Consider the following 18,846-nt stretch of genomic DNA (forward strand, 5'->3'; position numbering starts at 1 on the left):
GGGGGTAACATCTTTGACTTTAATTTTTGGGAGGTTAACATTTGCACTGGAAGATTGGGCCTTGGATGCAAGAATAAATGGGGCGTACTTGTGGGCGTGGCCGTGGGTGTGGCCAGGGAACGGGTTGGGGGGACTCGGGCCGGGGGATGGGAGCGAAGTACGAAGGCCTATACAAATTAAAGGCTCACATGGGCTGGTTAAACTTCCACCATGAATACTAGAAAAATTTCTGATGACATGCAAAATGCTTCCCGGTAATAGTCTAGATTGTTGGAAATATTTGTAGGCCTAGCAGCATAAAAGGAACATGCGATCATATCAGCTGCCCTACACCACGGGCGTGACCTTTGTCTCGATATCGAGGTTCCACGCAGCATGCACATTACGCATGATCAGTGCAGTGCATGCGATCAGTGCCCTGGAAGATTTGTACCACGACGCAACAGCACCATCCGAAACACACACTGCCCTTCTTCACCGTCAAACTTGATCGTCGCTTAAAACTGTAAAATGGTAAGAAAAATGTATGGGAAGGATCTCATTATTGTTTTTTGGAAGTAGACATAAATGTCATATTTGTTGTGCCCAAAATTGAGAGTGAAGAGAGAGTGTTTGTGTGGTAGGCCGTAGGCCTGTCGCCTAGATCTACGTGGTCAGACTGTGTCAGTGTGTGGGCGTACGTGGGTTCAGTGCATGTGCACGTAGTGTCTAGTGAGTGTCCGTCCGGAGGGAGAATAAGATGATGATGATGATGCTGCTGGTAGTTGAGGATAAATAGCCTGGCACTGGCCCGGCCGCGAAATTTTTATTCCCGAACAGGTTTGCAATTTCTTATATTTCGGTTCTTCTCAATGGCTGATATGTTCTACGTCATTAGCATAGCAGCTTGGAAAGAGGTAGATCTAGACCGAATTTTCCGTCTCTTCCGTTCGTTAGCCTCTTATTGGGGGTAGCATATATTGGCACCAAGATTAACGGCGATATGAATATTCATTATTCCCTACGTCACAGACGTGCGGCGTGCGTACTCTGTCATATACACATGTATTCAGTACATGAGTACGTTCGTAAGCATTAGGTCATGTACATTGCTCCGGAATGAAGAGAATCATTATAAAGGACGAATTACTCCGTGAAGCCAAGTACAAGCAGGGAATTGAAAATAGCAAACGTTCCTCGGAGCGGCTATACACTCCCTAATCTAGCTAGTTTTGTAATGATAGTTTATTTAGGATAATGGACATTTAGTAGGCCTATTGTTTAGTTGTTAACGGATTCGAGATATATCTCATTAATAAAACAGTATAAAGGCTGTATGAGTCTCGAACGAACCATATCGCCACTAATCTTGGTGCCAACACCGTTAAACTATGCTCCAAATTTAGTAATACATTTTGTGTGCCCTATAATGACCCGGGGTTGGATTATTTAGGAGAACAGAAGATTGATATTGTTAAGTTGTTTCATAACATCACTCAGTTTGATTTGATTCGAGATATATCTCATTAATAAAACAGTATAAAGGCTGTATGAGTCTCGGACGAAACATCGCCACTAATCTTGGTGCCAACACCGTTAATCTATGCTCCAAATTTAGTAATACATTTTGTGTGCCCTATAATGACCCGGGGTTGGATTATTTAGGAGAACAGAAGATTGATATTGTTAAGTTGTTTCATAACATCACTCAGTTTGATTTGATTCGAGATATATCTCATTAATAAAACAGTATAAAGGCTGTATGAGTCTCGGACGAAACATCGCCACTAATCTTGGTGCCAACACCGTTAATCTATGCTCCAAATTTAGTAATACATTTTGTGTGCCCTATAATGACCCGGGGTTGGATTATTTAGGAGAACAGAAGATTGATATTGTTAAGTTGTTTCATAACATCTCTCAGTTTGATTTGATTCGAGATATATTTCATTAATAAAACAGTATAAAGGCTCTATGAGTCTCCAAGAACGATCGCCACTAATCTTGGTGCCAACACCGTTAAACTATGCTCCAAATTTAGTAATACATGTTGTGTGCCCTATAATGACCCGGGGTTGGATTATAATTTAGGAGAATGGAAGATTGATATTGTTAAGATGTTTCATAACATCACTCAGTTTGATTTGATTCGAGATCTATCTCATTAATAAAACAGTATAAAGGCTGTATGAGTCTCACACGAACGATCGCCACTAATCTTGGTGCCAACACCGTTAATCTATGCTCCAAATTTGTTGTGTGCCCTATAAAGACCCGGGGTTGGATTATTTAGGAGAATGGAAGATTGATATTGTTAAGATGTTTCATAACATCACTCAGTTTGATTTGATTCGAGATCTATCTCATTAATAATCAGTATAAAGGCTGTATGAGTCTCACACGAACGATCGCCACTAATCTTGGTGCCAACACCGTTAATCTATGCTCCAAATTTAGTAATACATTTTGTGTGCCCTATACTGACCCGGGGTTGGATTATTTAGGAGAACAGAAGATTGATATTGTTAAGTTGTTTCATAACATCACTCAGTTTGATTTGATTCGAGATATATCTCATTAATAAAACAGTATAAAGGCTGTATGAGTCTCGGACGAAACATCGCCACTAATCTTGGTGCCAACACCGTTAATCTATGCTCCAAATTTAGTAATACATTTTGTGTGCCCTATGAAAGACCCGGGGTTGAATTATCTGGGAGAACGGAAGATTGATATTGTTAAGTTGTTCCATAAAATCATTCAGTTTCATTTGATTCGAGATATATCTCATTAATAAAACAGTATAAAGGCTCTATGAGTCTCGAAGAACGATCGCCACTAATCTTGGTGCCAACACCGTTAATCTATGCTCCAAATTTAGTAATACATTTTGTGTGCCCTATAATGACCCGGGGTTGGATTGTGTAGGAGAACGGATGATTGATATTGTAAAGTTGTTCCATAACATCACTCAGTTCGATTTAATTAGAGATATACCTCATTAAAGCTATAGTCTCAAACTAACTTACCTGTACACCATTAAACTTGGTGCCAACACCATTAAACCATGCTCCAAATTTAGTAATACGTTTTGTGTGTCTGCAAAAGACCCGGGGTTGGATTATTTAGGAGAACGGAAGATTCCTATATTGTTAAGTTGCTCTATAACACAGGCGCGGTTCCAGGGGGGCAGCGCCCCCCCCCCCCGCAAAAATAAAGAGAGAGAGAGAGAGAGAGAGAGAGAAAGGAAAAGAAGGACAGGGAAAGAGGAGAGAAAGGGAAAGAAAGAAGAGGAAGAAGACAAGAAAAGGGGGAAGAAGGAGATTGGGGGGACCGAAATGGCCTTGCCTTCCAGGCTGTTGCCTCCCCGCCCCCCCCCCCCCCAATCAAAAAAAAATATGAGCGAAGGAAGGAAAGGGAAGTGAAGAAAGGAAAAGAGGAGATAAAGGGAAGGTAAATAAAAGAGGAAGAAGAAAAGAAAAGGAGGATATCAGTTTTCCTGCCAATAAGTTGTGGTTCGGGGGGGGGGGGGGGGGGGGGGGTTATTTCTAATTCCATAACGGTGACTTACAAATGTTGCTAAAATGACATCATTTTCCGAGATTGTTCCTCACTTTTTTTTTAATTATACTTTGTTATGCGTTTGTTGGAAAATGACATATTCCGAAATTTACAGTCAGGCAAGAAAAATATGCTTATTGAGATGCCTACATGTCGTGGCCCGCGGAACGGTCGGGATCGGGAGCCTCGAGCTCCCTCGCCCTCCCCCTCTTTTTTGAAAAAGTATATTAAAGAGAGCAAGAAATAAAGAATAGTGAACTGCCAGTGTCACAGAAAAAAACGAGGTATCAAAATATGCTCATCTGACCGTGATTAAATGCCTAAACCCCCGAACTTTCGGGGTCTCTTCCCTCTGGATTCCACCTAGGGCCCAAAAGTCGGCCCTTAAATGCTCATCTGACGGTAATTTAATGCCTAAAACCCCTGAGCTTCTTGGGGCTCCGCTCGCTGGACCTCACGCAAATCAGTGTCCTGCCAGTTTCACAAATAAGGTATAAAAATTATGTTCATCTGACCGTAATCAAATGCCTGAAACCCCTGAGATTCAGGGGTTTCCGCACCCTCGACCCCACCAGGGGCCCTGAGGCGGGCCCCTGAATACTTATCTGACCGTAATTTGCCTTCAACCCATGAGTTTCCGGGTGCGGACAAGGTATCAAAATCGTCTTGTTTCTCTAATAATTGAATTAAATGTCAAAGCTTCCGCGCTTGGCGCAGGAGGTGTGGATTAAGAGTCGGGAACGGTACAACAAATCGTCTTCTTTCTCTAAAGATTTAATGAAACGTAAAAGCTTCCGCGCTTCGCGCGCGCGGATAGGAGGGGGGGGGGGAACTGAATTCAGACGAGGATTAAGAGTCGAAAACGGTACAACGAATCGTCTTCTTTCTCTAATGATTTAATGAAATGTACAAGCTTCCGCGCTTCGCGCGGGAGGGGGGGGGGGATTTGGGGTTGAACCTCCCCCTGTTCGGTTTTTTGTTATGTGTGTATCTTGGAGCAACCCCCCCCCCTTTTTAATTATTTTTTTTAATTATGCCAATGGCTATCCTAAAAAAGGTGACCTCAACACCCCCCCCCCCTACGGAACAAAATGTCAAATTTTCAAATTTCGAGACCCAAAAAAAAGTGTCCTCTTACCCCCCCCCCCCCCCCCCGCTTCCTCTTTTTTGTTCCCTTTTAGCTCTCCTCTTTCCCTTCCCCTTTTCCCCCTTCTTTTTTGGCGGTGGGGGGGGGGGGGGGGGGGGAGAGGCAAGGGCCTTTTGCCCCCCCCCGGATCCACAACTTGTTGGCGGAAAAAATAGTAACTGATATTCCCCTTCTTTTCTTATCTTCTTCCTCTTTTTTTTCCCTTTCCGTTATCTCCTCTTTTCTTTTTTGCTTTCCCTTTCCTTCTTCTCTCTTTTTGTTTTGCTGGGAGGGGGAAGTGGAAGCAACATCATGGGAGGCAAGGTCCATTTCGGCCCCCCTCCCCCTGATCTCTTTCTTCCCCTCCCCCTTTTTCTTTTCTTTTTCCTCTTCTTTCTTTTCCTTTCTCTCCTCTTTCCCTTTCACATCTTTTTCTTCTCTCTCTCTCTCTCTCTCTCTCTCTCTCTTTCTCTCTTTATTTTCTTCTCTTTAGAGACTTTTACACCATTATTAAGAGACATAATGCGCAATCAAATCAAACTGAGTGATGTTATCGAACAACTTCACAATATCAATCGTCCATTCTCTTAAATGATCCTGGGAAGCCTCGGTCTTTATAGACACACAAAATGTATAACCAAATTTGGAGCATAGTTTAATGGTGTTGGCACAAAGTTTAGTGGCGATGGTTCGTTTGAGACTTGTACAGCGTTTATACTGTTTTATTAATGAGAAAGATCTCGAATCAAATCAAACTGAGTGATGTTATGAAACAACTTAACAATATCAATCTTCTGTTCTCCTAAATAATCCAACCCCGGGTCATTATAGGGCACACAAAATGTATTACTAAATTTGGAGCATAGATTAACGGTGTTGGCACCAAGATTAGTGGCGATGGTTCGTCCGAGACTCATACAGCCTTTATACTGTTTTATTAATGAGATATATCTCGAATCAAATCAAACTGAATGATTTTATTGAACAACTAAACAGTAGGCCTACTAAATGTCCATTTTCCTATAAACTGTCATTACAAAACTAGCTAGATTAGGGATTGTATGGCCGCTCCGAGGAACGTTTGCTATTTCAATTCCCTGCTTGTACTTGGCTTCACGGAGTAATTCGTCCTTTATAATGATTCTCTTCATTCCGGAGCAATGTATGTAATAATCAAAGACGTTTAAATATAATGCTTGCGAACGTACTCTTGTAATAGTACAGTACATGTACCTGTGTATAAAACAGATCCATAGACAGAGTACGCACGCCGCACGTCTGTGACGTAGGGAATAATGAATATTCATATCGCCGTTAATCTTGGTGCCAATATATGCTACCCTTATTGGGGTAGGGTCGGCTCTCTCTTTAGAGACCGAAACGGACTATCCCGCGAAATGTGTAGGGTTATGTGGGCAAATCAGCACACCAAACTTGCAAAACTTATCCCCGAATTACTCCTTTCATAGGATGCAAATCCGATGCATTTTATATTGTAAATTAGGTTAAAACTTAACTACTTCGGTTCCACTTACCAACTTGACTGAAATAATCCGTTTAATGGTCCATTTTTAGGAAATTATGGGTCAAAATCGATATCCATGATGAAAATCTTGCAAGCCTTTTTTAACTCTCGCTGCCGAAGTCATCTAAATCAATCTCATCCCTTCTAGTCTACGCCGAAGGCAAAATGATTATGAAGGAAAAACTGTGCGCCATCTACACGTTCCTAATGGCGTTATCACAGTTTTTCCTTCATAATCATTTTGCCTTCGGTGTAGACTAGAAGGGATGAGATTGACGGCAGCGAGAGTTTAACACGGCTTGCAAGATTTTCAACATGGATGTCGATTTTGACCCATAATTTCCTTAAAAGGGACCATTAAACGGATTATTTCAGTCAAGTTAGTAAGTGGAACCGATGTATAGCCTAGGCCTAATTTAAAATTGGATATGGACGAGGTAAAATGACATTTTGGGGGATTTTGGGGGCATAACAATACGGCCGTGGCAAGTTTGTCATGTTTGTGGGAGGGGCCTAGCGGCTAAAATCTAGCCGTGATATCTTCAACATACGATGGTATAGGCGATCGTTCAGTCTCTATAACCGGAGGTCTAGTGGAGCCAGACGTAGTCTCAGTGGAACAACCGACGATTATAGAGACTGAAGCTTTCGGTCTAGGAAAGAGGTCACAAACAATTAAACTTTGATTTTTTATTGTTTTGCCTCACTAGACTCTTATTTATATTATTATAAAGGGAAAAAAACTTAATAAACTGAGACTTGAACCCACAACTCTAAGATTGTACTACGCTGACCTTACCGATTGAGCCAACGATGGGTTGATGAAAGGTGATTCTGCATGATTTCTATAACCCTATCACTCACTTTAATGGTTACGTCATTGTTAATGACGTAACATATCAGCTAATCAGATGACCGGAAATATTAGCATTGGCAAACCTGTTTGGGAAAAAAAATTAGCGGCCCGGCCCTGGAGGTGGCAGACACCCTAATATTTGCTTAGTCATTTTAACTTAAGACGGGTTCAAGAATGTAGCCATTGGCAAACGGTAACCTGTATTCAAGTCATGTGTTTCTGCTTTAACTTTTTGTCTGAACAACTTAACCAACTCTTGTTTTCTCATGATTTTATGAACTTACAAAAGTCGCTCATTTTCAATCTGAATTATTGTGAAAGTGATCAGTAGGGGGGCTGGTCTTAGAATGAGAGACACTACACCACAATATCCTCATTTAGTTGCTGAAAAGGCTTTTGACGAGTACCAGCATAGACGTAGACGTAGATGAGGATCATCCTCATACACAAGGATATCCTCGTATATGCGGAGGGAATGCGTCCTAAAAAATAAGGATCGTCCGCATTTTCGTTTTTTGTCTTCAGCTCTTTGCGGGTTTCAGGTTCCCAAAATCCAAATCCTCACGCTGGCGATGCGAAAAAAACGGATTCCGCGTAATAAAATACCCCCTGTTCACCATACTTTTATAAAGTCAATGTAAAATGCATCAAGAAAATTATTGCGGAACCCGCTTTTCACATCGCTAATGCGCGGATTAGAAATCGTCAGCGAAAATGCGGACACGTCTGCGTGTACGAAGACGATCCTCGTTTGTGCGGACGGTCCTTATTCTCGGACCAGCGCTCCATCATAGTGAAAAAATACATTGTGACAGGAAATGTAGGATTATAATTTTGTAGTAAATGCCCTCCACTACACATTTTAAACAATCCTATTTGTACAAATTTCTTGATGAGATGTCTCTTGTCAGCCCGCTCAGTCAGAATTCACTTACCATTTGACGCAACACTCCACAGTTTTTCGCCATGGGAAGAGGAGCCCGACTGAAGGGGAGGGGTTGAGGGAGGGTTCCCAGCAGTGATCAAAAGTTGGGACGATGACACTGAGGAGGTCTAATTAAAGATAAATCGCAAGGGTCAGGAAGACTGGAGGAGAGAGAGAGAGAAAGAGCAAGAGAGAGGGGGAGGGGGACGGAAAGAGGGGGAGAGACAGAGAGAGAGAGAAAGAGAGCTCAAGGCATGGGGAGAGTTGTCGATGCATACATGCAGTGGGCTGGGATCTTCAGCATTGTATGGCTGAAATGCATGTGCGCCTAGCAGTGCGCTCTCCTTTTACTCTTCCGAATATCAGGAATAATGTAACATTATGAAAATATAAGATTAAACAAAGGAATATAAATGTAAATTCTTGTTCAAATTCAAGTAAAAAATGCAATTATCTACTTGAGCTAGCTCACTTACAAGAATCACAAATTTTACATCCTACATGTCATTCATCATATAATCTCCCTGTTTTGGTAATTTAAATTGCATGATTATTTAATAAATTTCATAGCAACAGACTTGATGAGACGTGATCTATGGTACTTCAGGTGATATATTGATTCTGAATTGGGTTAATACTTACTAGTACATATGTACCGTTATGTAAATTTTAAGTTCACGAAGGAACATTTTTGTTACTTTTTATCAGTAAGATCTTTTTCCTTTCATTTCTCAATTGATAATTTGATGATGTGCTTTTGCTATACTCTAATGACTGTGTATATTTGACCCCACATTGCATGTCATTTACAGCCAAATATGTTTATACTTTTATCTCACAAAGGAAGCAACACCTGTAAGCAATTTGTTCAGAAAGTTAGTGACGTTAAGCAGTCATGGTTCAGAAAATGACACAGTTGTTGATTTAGAATTTCAACTTGAGACTTGAGTATATTTGAATGTAATAGAGATGTATTTGTTTTATGTTCCAGGCTGAACCACTGCGTGTGCTTGTAACTGGTGCTGCAGGACAGATTGCCTATTCTCTCCTCTACTCCATTGGCAAGGGAGATGTCTTTGGACCCAAACAGGTAGGCCTAGCTTCCTCCAGCCTGGAAAATAAAGTCAAATCAAGATGTTGTTTAAATTGTAAATATTAGGTATTGTGTGCCACAATGTCAGGTTAAAGAGTAATCCCATATTGATAACACTGCTATCAGGATTGGGCACTCAAAAGGAGTTGGACAAGTTACCCTCTAAAATTTACAGTGACCCCTAAATTGCAGCTTCTCCTTTAAAGTTTATATCCTAATCTTGAAAGTTAATGTCAGGCTGCTACCATTGAAAAACATTTGTATATGATACATTCAAGGTAAGCACATATTCAGAGGATAACATCTTACAATTTTAGATCTCAATTTCTATTCTAAGTTGTTTAACAAAAAGTTCTCACAAATTATGTAACTTTTAGATGCATGCATGATAAGCAAGCATTGCTTTCTGTAGCATGCCCCTTCTTGATATGCATGCTTATATTGAATAAGAAAAAGAAAATTCAGAGGGTTATAGGGTTTTTATTGTTAATTCTATCTGTGTTTTGACTTGCACTTTACAATTGATCAAAATCAACTAAACTTAGCATTATGATACATGTTTGTGAACTGTGCTGCTGTTTCTCTGTTGACAGTCTTTGGTCCTAATCCTGTTGGATATCCCTCCAATGATGGGAGTCTTAGATGGTGTTCTCATGGAACTCCAAGATTGCTCTCTTCCTCTTGTCAGCAGTAAGTTTCATCAGTGCTTATTGATTATGACATGCTATATAATCTGACTATAATTTGTATTGGTAGAATTTGCAATAGCTTTTGATATGAACATTCAAACTTGTAAAATCTTAATGATCAATTTTTAATAAAATCACAATTTAAAGGTATTTCACATTTTTTGAAGAAAAATAGCTAAATGGGCTCATCAGACCAGTAGTGCAATTGTCTACAATTTGAAGCCAACTCTGTTTTTATTCTTACTAGAAGAGTTAAAGATAAAAGTTAAGTTCTGGTTATTCGATAGCATTGTGAAAGAAATGGTGGAAGCGATTGGAAAAGTTTCATCACGTAGCACCTAGATATTGGTGTGCATAAATACTGTGTTTGTTTTTTTTTCATCTTCAAAATGGTTAGAAATTAAATTATTTTTGTATTCCTGTAGGTATTGTTGCCACTGCTGATCCCAAGGTGGCATTTACTGGTGTTGATTTTGCTATCCTTGTTGGAGCCATGCCTCGTAGGGAGGGTATGGAAAGAGCTGATCTTCTCAAGGCCAATGTCAAGATCTTTGAATCCCAGGGTCAAGCCATCAATTCATACGCAAAGAAAACAGTCAAGGTAAAGATATACATGTAGCTCATCATCCAATCTCTCCTTGAAAGGCTTAAAGGTTATGATATTCTGAATCTAACATTGTTGTGATCTGTGTGGGATAGTCCATATTTTGGAGATTCTGTCTATATCCTGGGAGCCTGGCTTGAAAGAGCTTGTTACATATAGGTATCTGGGCTCTGTGACTGCCATGCTGAAATTTACCATTAGTGTATGTGTTAGTTACACAAGTAGCTTGCATAATCATCTTTTATGTCTTGTAAACAAAAACAGGTGAAGGTGGTCAATACAAGTGCTTACATAATGCTATCAATATTTTGTGGCTACTTTTAAGAAAATAAGACAGTTTTACAATTTAATAACCTATAAATATAAATGAAAAGATCATTTGACACCAAATTATGATACTCAAGAATAAACTGTGTAAATATGAATTGAATTGAATGAACCACTTTTGATTTATTAAGGCCAGAATGTTTTTTAAAAAGCCTGTTCTTTACATCCAGATCATTTGGGGGCAGCAGAGCTAGGTTAAAGAGTTTTCTTGAGCAAATTCAGGGGAGTGTTACACCCCTTCCTTTTTTTTGTGGGGGGGGGGGGGGGGGGGGGGAGGGGGAGGGGGGGGGGGGTGGCCATCTGGCGCCATACCCCGATAGATATTCATTTTGTATATGTTTTGTAATGTATACTACTTCCTACTGACAAAATTAGGTGCATGGGCTTGATGGATTAAATTGACCAGACTTCTGGGTTTGTTTTGGCGTTCTGGGGCGTAAACCAGACAGCTATGGTCAGGCTGACATCTCTTTGTCAATGAGTGAGATAGTCTAAGTAACAGTTGTAATTTGAATTGAAAGTGCATTCATCTTTCTCTTCTTCTTCTTCTGTTTTGGTTAATTGGCGATTAGTCAGTTGTGACTATTGTCACCAAAATACTTTACGTCATGCCGATTATATCTCTCATTTTTGTATTATTATTATTTTATTTTTTTTGTTTTATATTTATCTATCTTTTAAGATAATATCGAAAAATAGTATGGTAGCAGTTTTGTGCAACTCACCAAATTGACCACACTCCCCCACTCAGTTCCACATAGCGCTTGCCCACCCTTGTCTAAACGATGCCATCTTACTACTTAAGCTATAGTACTTATGAATTAACAAATATTTGTAATTTTATTGTTCAGCAATGTCATGGGTTTCCTCTTTTGTGAGAAACTATCTTGTATTTTGTCTTGACACTTGTAGGTACTAGTTGTTGGTAACCCAGCCAACACCAACTGTTTGGTCTGCATGAAGAATGCTCCTTCCATACCCAAGGAGAACTTTACTTGTATGACCAGACTGGATCAAAACAGGGCCCAGGCTCAGGTTAGTTGAAACACGATGCAGAATATAATGTTCTGTGCTATGAGCTAATCTCACAAACTTAAGTAATTTTATTGTCTTTTATAGAGTTAAAGAACCATGTCATATGATGTATGCTAAATAAGAATGATGTATGCTAATTATATTGAATAATAAAGAATGATTTGTTCCTTTTAGCTAAAGGATTGAATTTGATGGATCATTGGTAGATGACCTGTCTAGTAATCCAGTTATTCATGTCTGCTTTTTATAATTTAACATTGCTTACAGCCCATGTGTGCTAAAAAATTCTTCAAAAATATGCCATCATGTTTAATTTCTTTAGTTGTAAGATATTCACAATTGTAACCTGATTCAGAGATATATTTTTTTCATTTTCTAAAGAGTAAATTCAGAGGGGAGATAAAAGATAATTTGGGTATTTATCAGTGATTTAAATGACATTTTCTCCCCCCCCCCTTTATTTTTTTTTGGGGGGGGGGGGGGGGGGGGGTGATATGCCTTTTCAGTGGGTTTATTAAGTAAATTCGCTAAAACATGATCGCTACATCCAATTTTGTTATTATCATGTCACTTGTTGAGACAAGGCTTTTCATGTCACCAAATGGTTATCTTTTGTCAGATTGCTAATCGCTTGTCGGTGTCTTGCGATGCTGTTCAGAATGTAATCATCTGGGGTAATCACTCCAGCACTCAATTCCCTGATGCTGCTCATGCTTCAGTGGACATCAACGGCAAGAAGGAGAATGTTGTTGCAGCAGTCAAGAATGATGATTGGCTCAATGGAGAATTCATCAAGGTAATGTTATCTTATTTATCCCTCCATGAATAAGGTTAACTTTAAACGGAATCGATTGTTTCTACGAGGGCCTTAATGTAAAAAAACATTACTATTTTTTAAATACATACAAAGAGAGAGAGGATTTGATTTTGCATGTCCCCCACATAAAGCAAGGGATATTGGTTTATATCATGTTGACCTGTCGTATACATGTACATGTACAGTGAAATCAAAAATTGAATAAAATTGATTAAAAAGCCAATTTAAAAGAAAATGTTTGAAAAAGTATAGCATGATTAGATTTTTTAAGGAGACATTAAAATGTATTCTTTTTGTTTTCCTTTTTGAAGAGTTCCAGGATTTTAAAAAGAAGTTGAAAGAATGAAGATATGTTTTATTGGAGACGATTTTAAGGAGTTGAAGCATGTTCTGGGTGTATTGAAAAGAAAGTTTAGGGCAGAGCCACATGGCCCACAACTCTACTTCATTAGATTGTTCCTGTAACATTTGTAAATGAGTATTGACAGAGAAGTGATATTGAAAGTCTTTTGATGTCATTTGCACAGACTGTTCAAGTTCGTGGAGCTAGCGTCATCAAGGCAAGGAAGCTGTCTAGTGCCATGTCTGCTGCCAAGGCTATTTGTGATCACATGAAGGATTGGTGGTTTGGGACCCCTGAGGTAAGATATTAAGTCTCTGCATTTCACACTCGATCATCAACTGGCCTTGTATCTCATGTGCAACCAGATTGCATATTATATAGCAGAAATTGTTGTGTCATTTACTAGCATAGAAAGGGCTGCAGAAGAATTTGTGGGAATGAACATTTTATTCACCTTTTTTGCGCTAATTATGTAAATGTTATCAACACTTTAAAAGAGATTATTAAAAAGCAGATAGTAATGTTGTCCCATAGACACTATTAGCAATACAGTTGAGTACAGAGCCCTGTAACGCAAAGCTTATCAATTGATTGTACGTTTGGTTTTTGCAATTGATTATTATGTGCAATCAAAAGCAAAAGTCAATGGTACGATCAGTTGTTAAGTTATGGGGCCCTGGTAATATAGTTGCATCATGAACAAAAAGCCATTGGGAAAGGTGGATTGTGTACTACATAACAATTTTTATATGCTGTGATATTTTGGAATCCACTGAATATATGAATATGGAGTCAGTCTTGCTAAAAACCACATGTGCTTTACACTGAAATGATGGATTGGACCATACACACTTGTGGCATGAAAGTTTGGTCCAAACTTTTCAGCTTGTCTTATTTTGAATGTGAGGGCATTTGAAGAGCACTCCTTTTTCAGGGGATACTTCAACTAGAATATTCAGCCAATCCAACAAATAAATCGCGAGAAAGCTCACAAATTAATTTGTCATCTTCACCAGAACTCGACTTTCTCTTTAATGTGTTGAGCTCATTTTGGTTTCTTGCAGGGTTCTTGGGTGTCCATGGGAGTATACAACAACGGAAGCTATTACGGTATTCCAGCGGATCTCATCTACAGTCTACCAGTCACCATCGGGAAAGGAGGAGAATGGTCCGTAGTCCCTGGTCTCACCATCACTGACTTCGCTCGGGAGAAGATGGACCTCACTGCCAAGGAGCTTGTTGATGAGCGGGACACTGCCAACCAGTTTGTTCAACCACAATGACAGACTGCTCGTGGAATGAGTACAGATGAGACAAAGTCTCGTCTGTGAGACAAGGTCTTGTCTACTCGTATGGAGAAAATAAATGAAACAGAAATATTTTAGAATACACAATATGATTGTAATGTCACAGTTTTTGTTGAATATATTGGTGTGAATTATGTGAGTTCCCATTGTCTCATATTAAGTGTATTGGAATTGCCTAGTAAGACCCCATTTCATCCTTATTCAAAGACAGAGTGTATGGGTCCTCTGAAGTAACCAAGAGTTTATATTTTGCTGTGTGAAAATACAAAGGACTGCTTACAACTAATGTTTGAAATGGACCCATCTTTGGTAACTTGTAACAAGAACTATGTGTGAATAGTGTGCAGTTGAATAATCCTCAGTGTAGAGGTACAGACTGAATGATATTCTGTTATTGTGTGAATATGCTTCTCATGCCTTTCATCCCCTTTCATTATGAGACTTTTTATGAGGTTGTATCAATTCATCTTTTCTACTAAAACTCATGTTATCCCAACTGAATCATTCTTCGTTAAATTGAATTGATTAATTTGTTTACTCTCCTTTAGTACTCTTTCCACGGCCTCGTACTTAGACACCCTTAAAAATATGATTCTTTCTTAGGACAAGTTTCCCAATGGAACATTCTTTTCATGAGTATACATGATATGTGATTTATTTCTCTGTGTCTTTGCATTGTATTTTCATACGAAGGATCAATATCTGTCATTAATTTTTGAACAATAGATGTGACCCTAATCAGTATTCTGAAAATTGCTGAAATAAAAGAGTTTTGAGTTGTACTTGATATAAATTATTTTTGATTTGTTAAAGTTTATCTTTAATTCACCCGTTAGAAATTATAAATATGCTACATGCTAGATTTTATATATAATTACATGATGCATGTTATTCAAAGATTCGAGGTGTTAAACTTATCCTTGACCAAATATAGTGCTTCCAAGAAGCGTTGATAATATTGCAACAAAGTTGCAATATGTACTGATAGAAGAAACATGAGAAAGTGCCATTCCTTACAATTAACAGGTACCCCATTACTATGTGTTGTCTGCCTGGTTCATGATTTGAACATGACACACGTACTACATGTACTATCACCTGATGTTACAAGTCATCTTGTTTGATGTGAAACAGTATCCAAGCAATAAAGTTACCAAACCAACAGACCTGTATGAACAACTGTCAATGATTTTGTTTGTGAAATACTAAGTAATATACATTTACCTAATAGTAACAGACAAATCTTCTAATACTGAAGTCAATGGAACCATAAAGAACACTTGATGGTTCCATTCAAACAATTCAAAGTGTGATTTGAGTAGATTATAAAATGAGAGAGCATTAGAAGCAAGGGTGGAACAATGTTCTTTGGGTGGGTATAGTAATGTTTTACTGACTTAGTAATAATGGGTTTTTACTGTACACGTCTTATTTAATTCACACATGTAATTAACATGCTTATACAAGAATGCATTTTTCAAAGCTATGGAAAGTTCTTTTCCATTACTCATAAATGTTAGGTTCACAAAACTTTGATATCCGATATGTTTAGACACATACAGGTATCTCCATGGAAACAATACACATGGTAATATAAAGCAGTTTGTATTTTCAGAGGAACTGAAGATCTTGTACTGGAATGATTGAATGCAGGGACAGGAAGAGCTCTCACTAATATTACATTTTCACTTTAAATCTCTCATTCATCTTAAAAGGGACGTCTACCCTGATACTAAGTTGGTTTAAATAGAACAATGAGAGAAAAGAGTCTGAAAGTTTGAGCAAAATTCTATGAAAAATAAGTAAGTTACAGACTTACAGTATACATCTTTGAAGTTGACATAAATCAAACATAAATTGGCAACTGTGATGTATCTTGCTAGCTCCTTTTAGTTGGTAAGGACGGAAAGATTTGTTTCATACAGGGGTTGTATAAAAACATATTTGCAATGATTATATCCAAGGTGAATGCAGGATTACAATTTAAGTTTTGTAGTGCAGGACAAATGAGAAGGGAGCCTCAATTTGTGTTCGGATTGACCGCACCTTCAAAACTTCATAACTTTCTTATACTTAATCAGTTTTTGCTAAAACGTTGACTGACCTGTTTCTCCAGGCTTTTTTCTGCTTCTATAAAAACCAACTTATCATCAGGGTAGACTTCCCAAAAATCACAAGACCCCACAACAAGATTTTTCATGGTGAATTAAAAATTCAGGAAGGAAACATTAATTGACAAAGGTAATACTTTGTTTTCTACAATTAGAGATGGATATGGAAGATATCAACATGCCTTACATTGCATGTTTTTCACGTACTTAAGAAAGTAACACAGCATGAAAATATGATGGAAGAGATGTGACAAACGAGGAAAGAATTAATTGTTTAAAAATAAGATATTGTCCCTGTTTAATAAAAATTGAACAATTCGTTTACATCTTCTGTACTGCATTAAATTCTGTCCAAAATTTTCGAGAGAAAATGGAAATTCAGTGAAGAAAAGGCGATAATCGGCATATATGTTCGTGTGTGTGCGTGTGTGTGTGTGTGTGTATGTGTGTGAGGGTGTGTGTTGAGGGAGGGGTAAGCTGGGTCACAGATAAACCGATCGTTCAAATCAAGTATTGATAGTTTATAACAGAGCAACCGCAATTTATGCCTAATGTGCACATTCCTAAAAAAACAATTTTCACGAGTTTTTCAAAGTGCTCACTCGAGCATGAAATATTGTCAATACTTTAGTCAGTGGCGGATCTAGAGGGCGGGGCCCGAGCCCCCACCCCTGGGGGAAAAGAATGTGTAAAAACAAGTGAAGTTTACCTGTTCGGGGAGATGGACCCCCTCTCCTGGCGCTCAAGGTGCGATTTTTCAAATTTTCGAGGGCAACAACAAAAAAATGAGTGCTCACCATCCCCCCTACCCCACTGACCGAATTATCGGCCAGCGCGATTTTCAAATTTTCGGGAGCAAAAAAAAGAAAAAGAGATAAGTGCTCACTACCCCCCCCCCCCCCCCCCCCCCCCCCCCCCCCCACTGAGCGAATTATCGGTCGGCTTAAAATTTCTTACGAAATGGGCACCCTCCCCTGCCGCCGTCTGGATAAGCCCATGATCTCACCTTCACCAATAATTTTATAAGAATAATCATGAAGGTGTGAAATTAAGATTTTGGAGAATAATTTTAGCCCGGGGGGGGGGGGGATGCTGCTCAACAAGCCTCGAAACCCCTACCCATTTTAAGGGTCATTTTGGCAGAAAAAGGCACCCATTTTTAGTGATATTTTTGTAAAAAATGGGACCCATGTTAAGGGATTTTTTTGTGAAAAAGCGACTCAATATGTGAGTACGTACCCCCCCCCCCCTTTCGGATTTTCAGAGTGTCCTTTTTTATACACTGACGACCCATGCACATAGTGGTATGTTTAAAAAGTTTAGTTGTAAATTTAGATATAAAACAAATAAGCAAAAGCAACTCCAAAAAGCTATTCTCTAGATAAATTTAATTTAATTATCATAAAATTAAAAAAAGTCGAGTGACTCCCCCGGGAGGAGACGAAGCTAATATGACCCGGAGAGCGTTTCACAAAACTTGTCAATTTGTCATCAGTAACAAATGACAGTTTTCGTACGTTAAGCTACTGAAATCCTTGCTTTTGATTCGTTGTCATCAAATTTGTCACTGATTTTTGTCATTTGTCATTGAAACAAGGCCTTGTGAAACGGGTCCCAAATGATCGCACGTGAATCTTGGATTCTATTCGAGCGATGGGCGTGGCAGATGTGGACGTGGCGGGGGGGGGGGGGGGGGGGGGGGGGCTTGTCGCTGTTTTCTTAAATGTAGAAAAGATGTAGATAGACCCTGAACTGTAATGAAAGAATTATGGTACATTTAACTGTTTTGAAAGCTAGGAATCGACGGAGAACCGGGTAAAGAGCAATATTTTGATATCATGTCATTATCCAGTGTTATAAATAACTCAAACAGAATCTAGATCTATATGCTAGATCTATTTCTGTAAAAATCAGTCCAGGCTTTAAGGGATTTCTTCTTCTGAAGACATAAAGAATACACAATGGGCGCCCGGGCTTAGACGAATAAGTATCAATCACATCATTCTACGAGATCGAATAGGTAATATAAAGGATGCCACGCAACGGAACCTAAATAACATGCATTGTATAGACATGTATTGTATCGTATTTATTAAACTCCATTGATGTATATCAATATTTTGTTTATAAACATATAAATCAATTTGCAATGCAATTTAACAAATTAATATTCTGTTTGTAAACTTTCATTTCATTCATTTTCATTTAATTATTTAGCAAAGAAGCCTATGGAAAGACGCAGATGTTGTTCCCGTGCCAAAAGAGAAACCTCCTGTCATCACAAAACTCAGGCCTGTGTCACTAACATCCCAATGTGCGAAAGTTTGTGAGGGATTCGTGGCTAAATGGATCCAACATGACATGGGGCCAAATATTGAACGACATCAGTATGGAAGCCTCAAAGGCTCATCAACCACACACTGTTTGATTGAAATGATGAATCAATTCTACAAGGAATCAGACAAACAGGATTTTGTAGGAAATCTTGTGGTCACAGATTTCTCGAAGGCGTTCGACACGGTAGACCACACCGTGGTTGTAACTAAGC

General features: G+C 38.9%; 1 protein-coding gene across 1 annotated transcript; it reads left to right on the plus strand.

Moving 5' to 3' along the window:
• The first annotated feature begins 196 nt into the window (after positions 1 to 196).
• Positions 197 to 15,359, plus strand: LOC591635 (malate dehydrogenase, cytoplasmic). Its single transcript, XM_011680441.2, has 8 exons — positions 197 to 513; positions 8,964 to 9,062; positions 9,659 to 9,755; positions 10,180 to 10,355; positions 11,598 to 11,720; positions 12,340 to 12,516; positions 13,065 to 13,178; positions 13,945 to 15,359. Exons 1-8 carry the CDS (start codon positions 511 to 513, stop codon positions 14,161 to 14,163), a joined length of 1,008 nt encoding a protein of 335 aa, XP_011678743.1. The 5' UTR covers positions 197 to 510; the 3' UTR covers positions 14,164 to 15,359.
• The last annotated feature ends 3,487 nt before the right edge of the window (positions 15,360 to 18,846 follow it).

This window comes from Strongylocentrotus purpuratus, unplaced genomic scaffold, assembly GCF_000002235.5.
Source record: "Strongylocentrotus purpuratus isolate Spur 01 unplaced genomic scaffold, Spur_5.0 spur5_scaffold_5, whole genome shotgun sequence".
In the NCBI taxonomy this organism is placed as follows: domain Eukaryota; kingdom Metazoa; phylum Echinodermata; class Echinoidea; order Camarodonta; family Strongylocentrotidae; genus Strongylocentrotus; species Strongylocentrotus purpuratus.

Bases quoted from the DNA above. Each gene is read 5' to 3' on its own strand.
- LOC591635 (XM_011680441.2), top strand. The intron at 11,721-12,339 runs GTTAGTTGAAAC...ATCTTTTGTCAG, and splicing joins AAAACAGGGCCCAGGCTCAG to ATTGCTAATCGCTTGTCGGT. The intron at 13,179-13,944 runs GTAAGATATTAA...GGTTTCTTGCAG, and splicing joins GGTGGTTTGGGACCCCTGAG to GGTTCTTGGGTGTCCATGGG.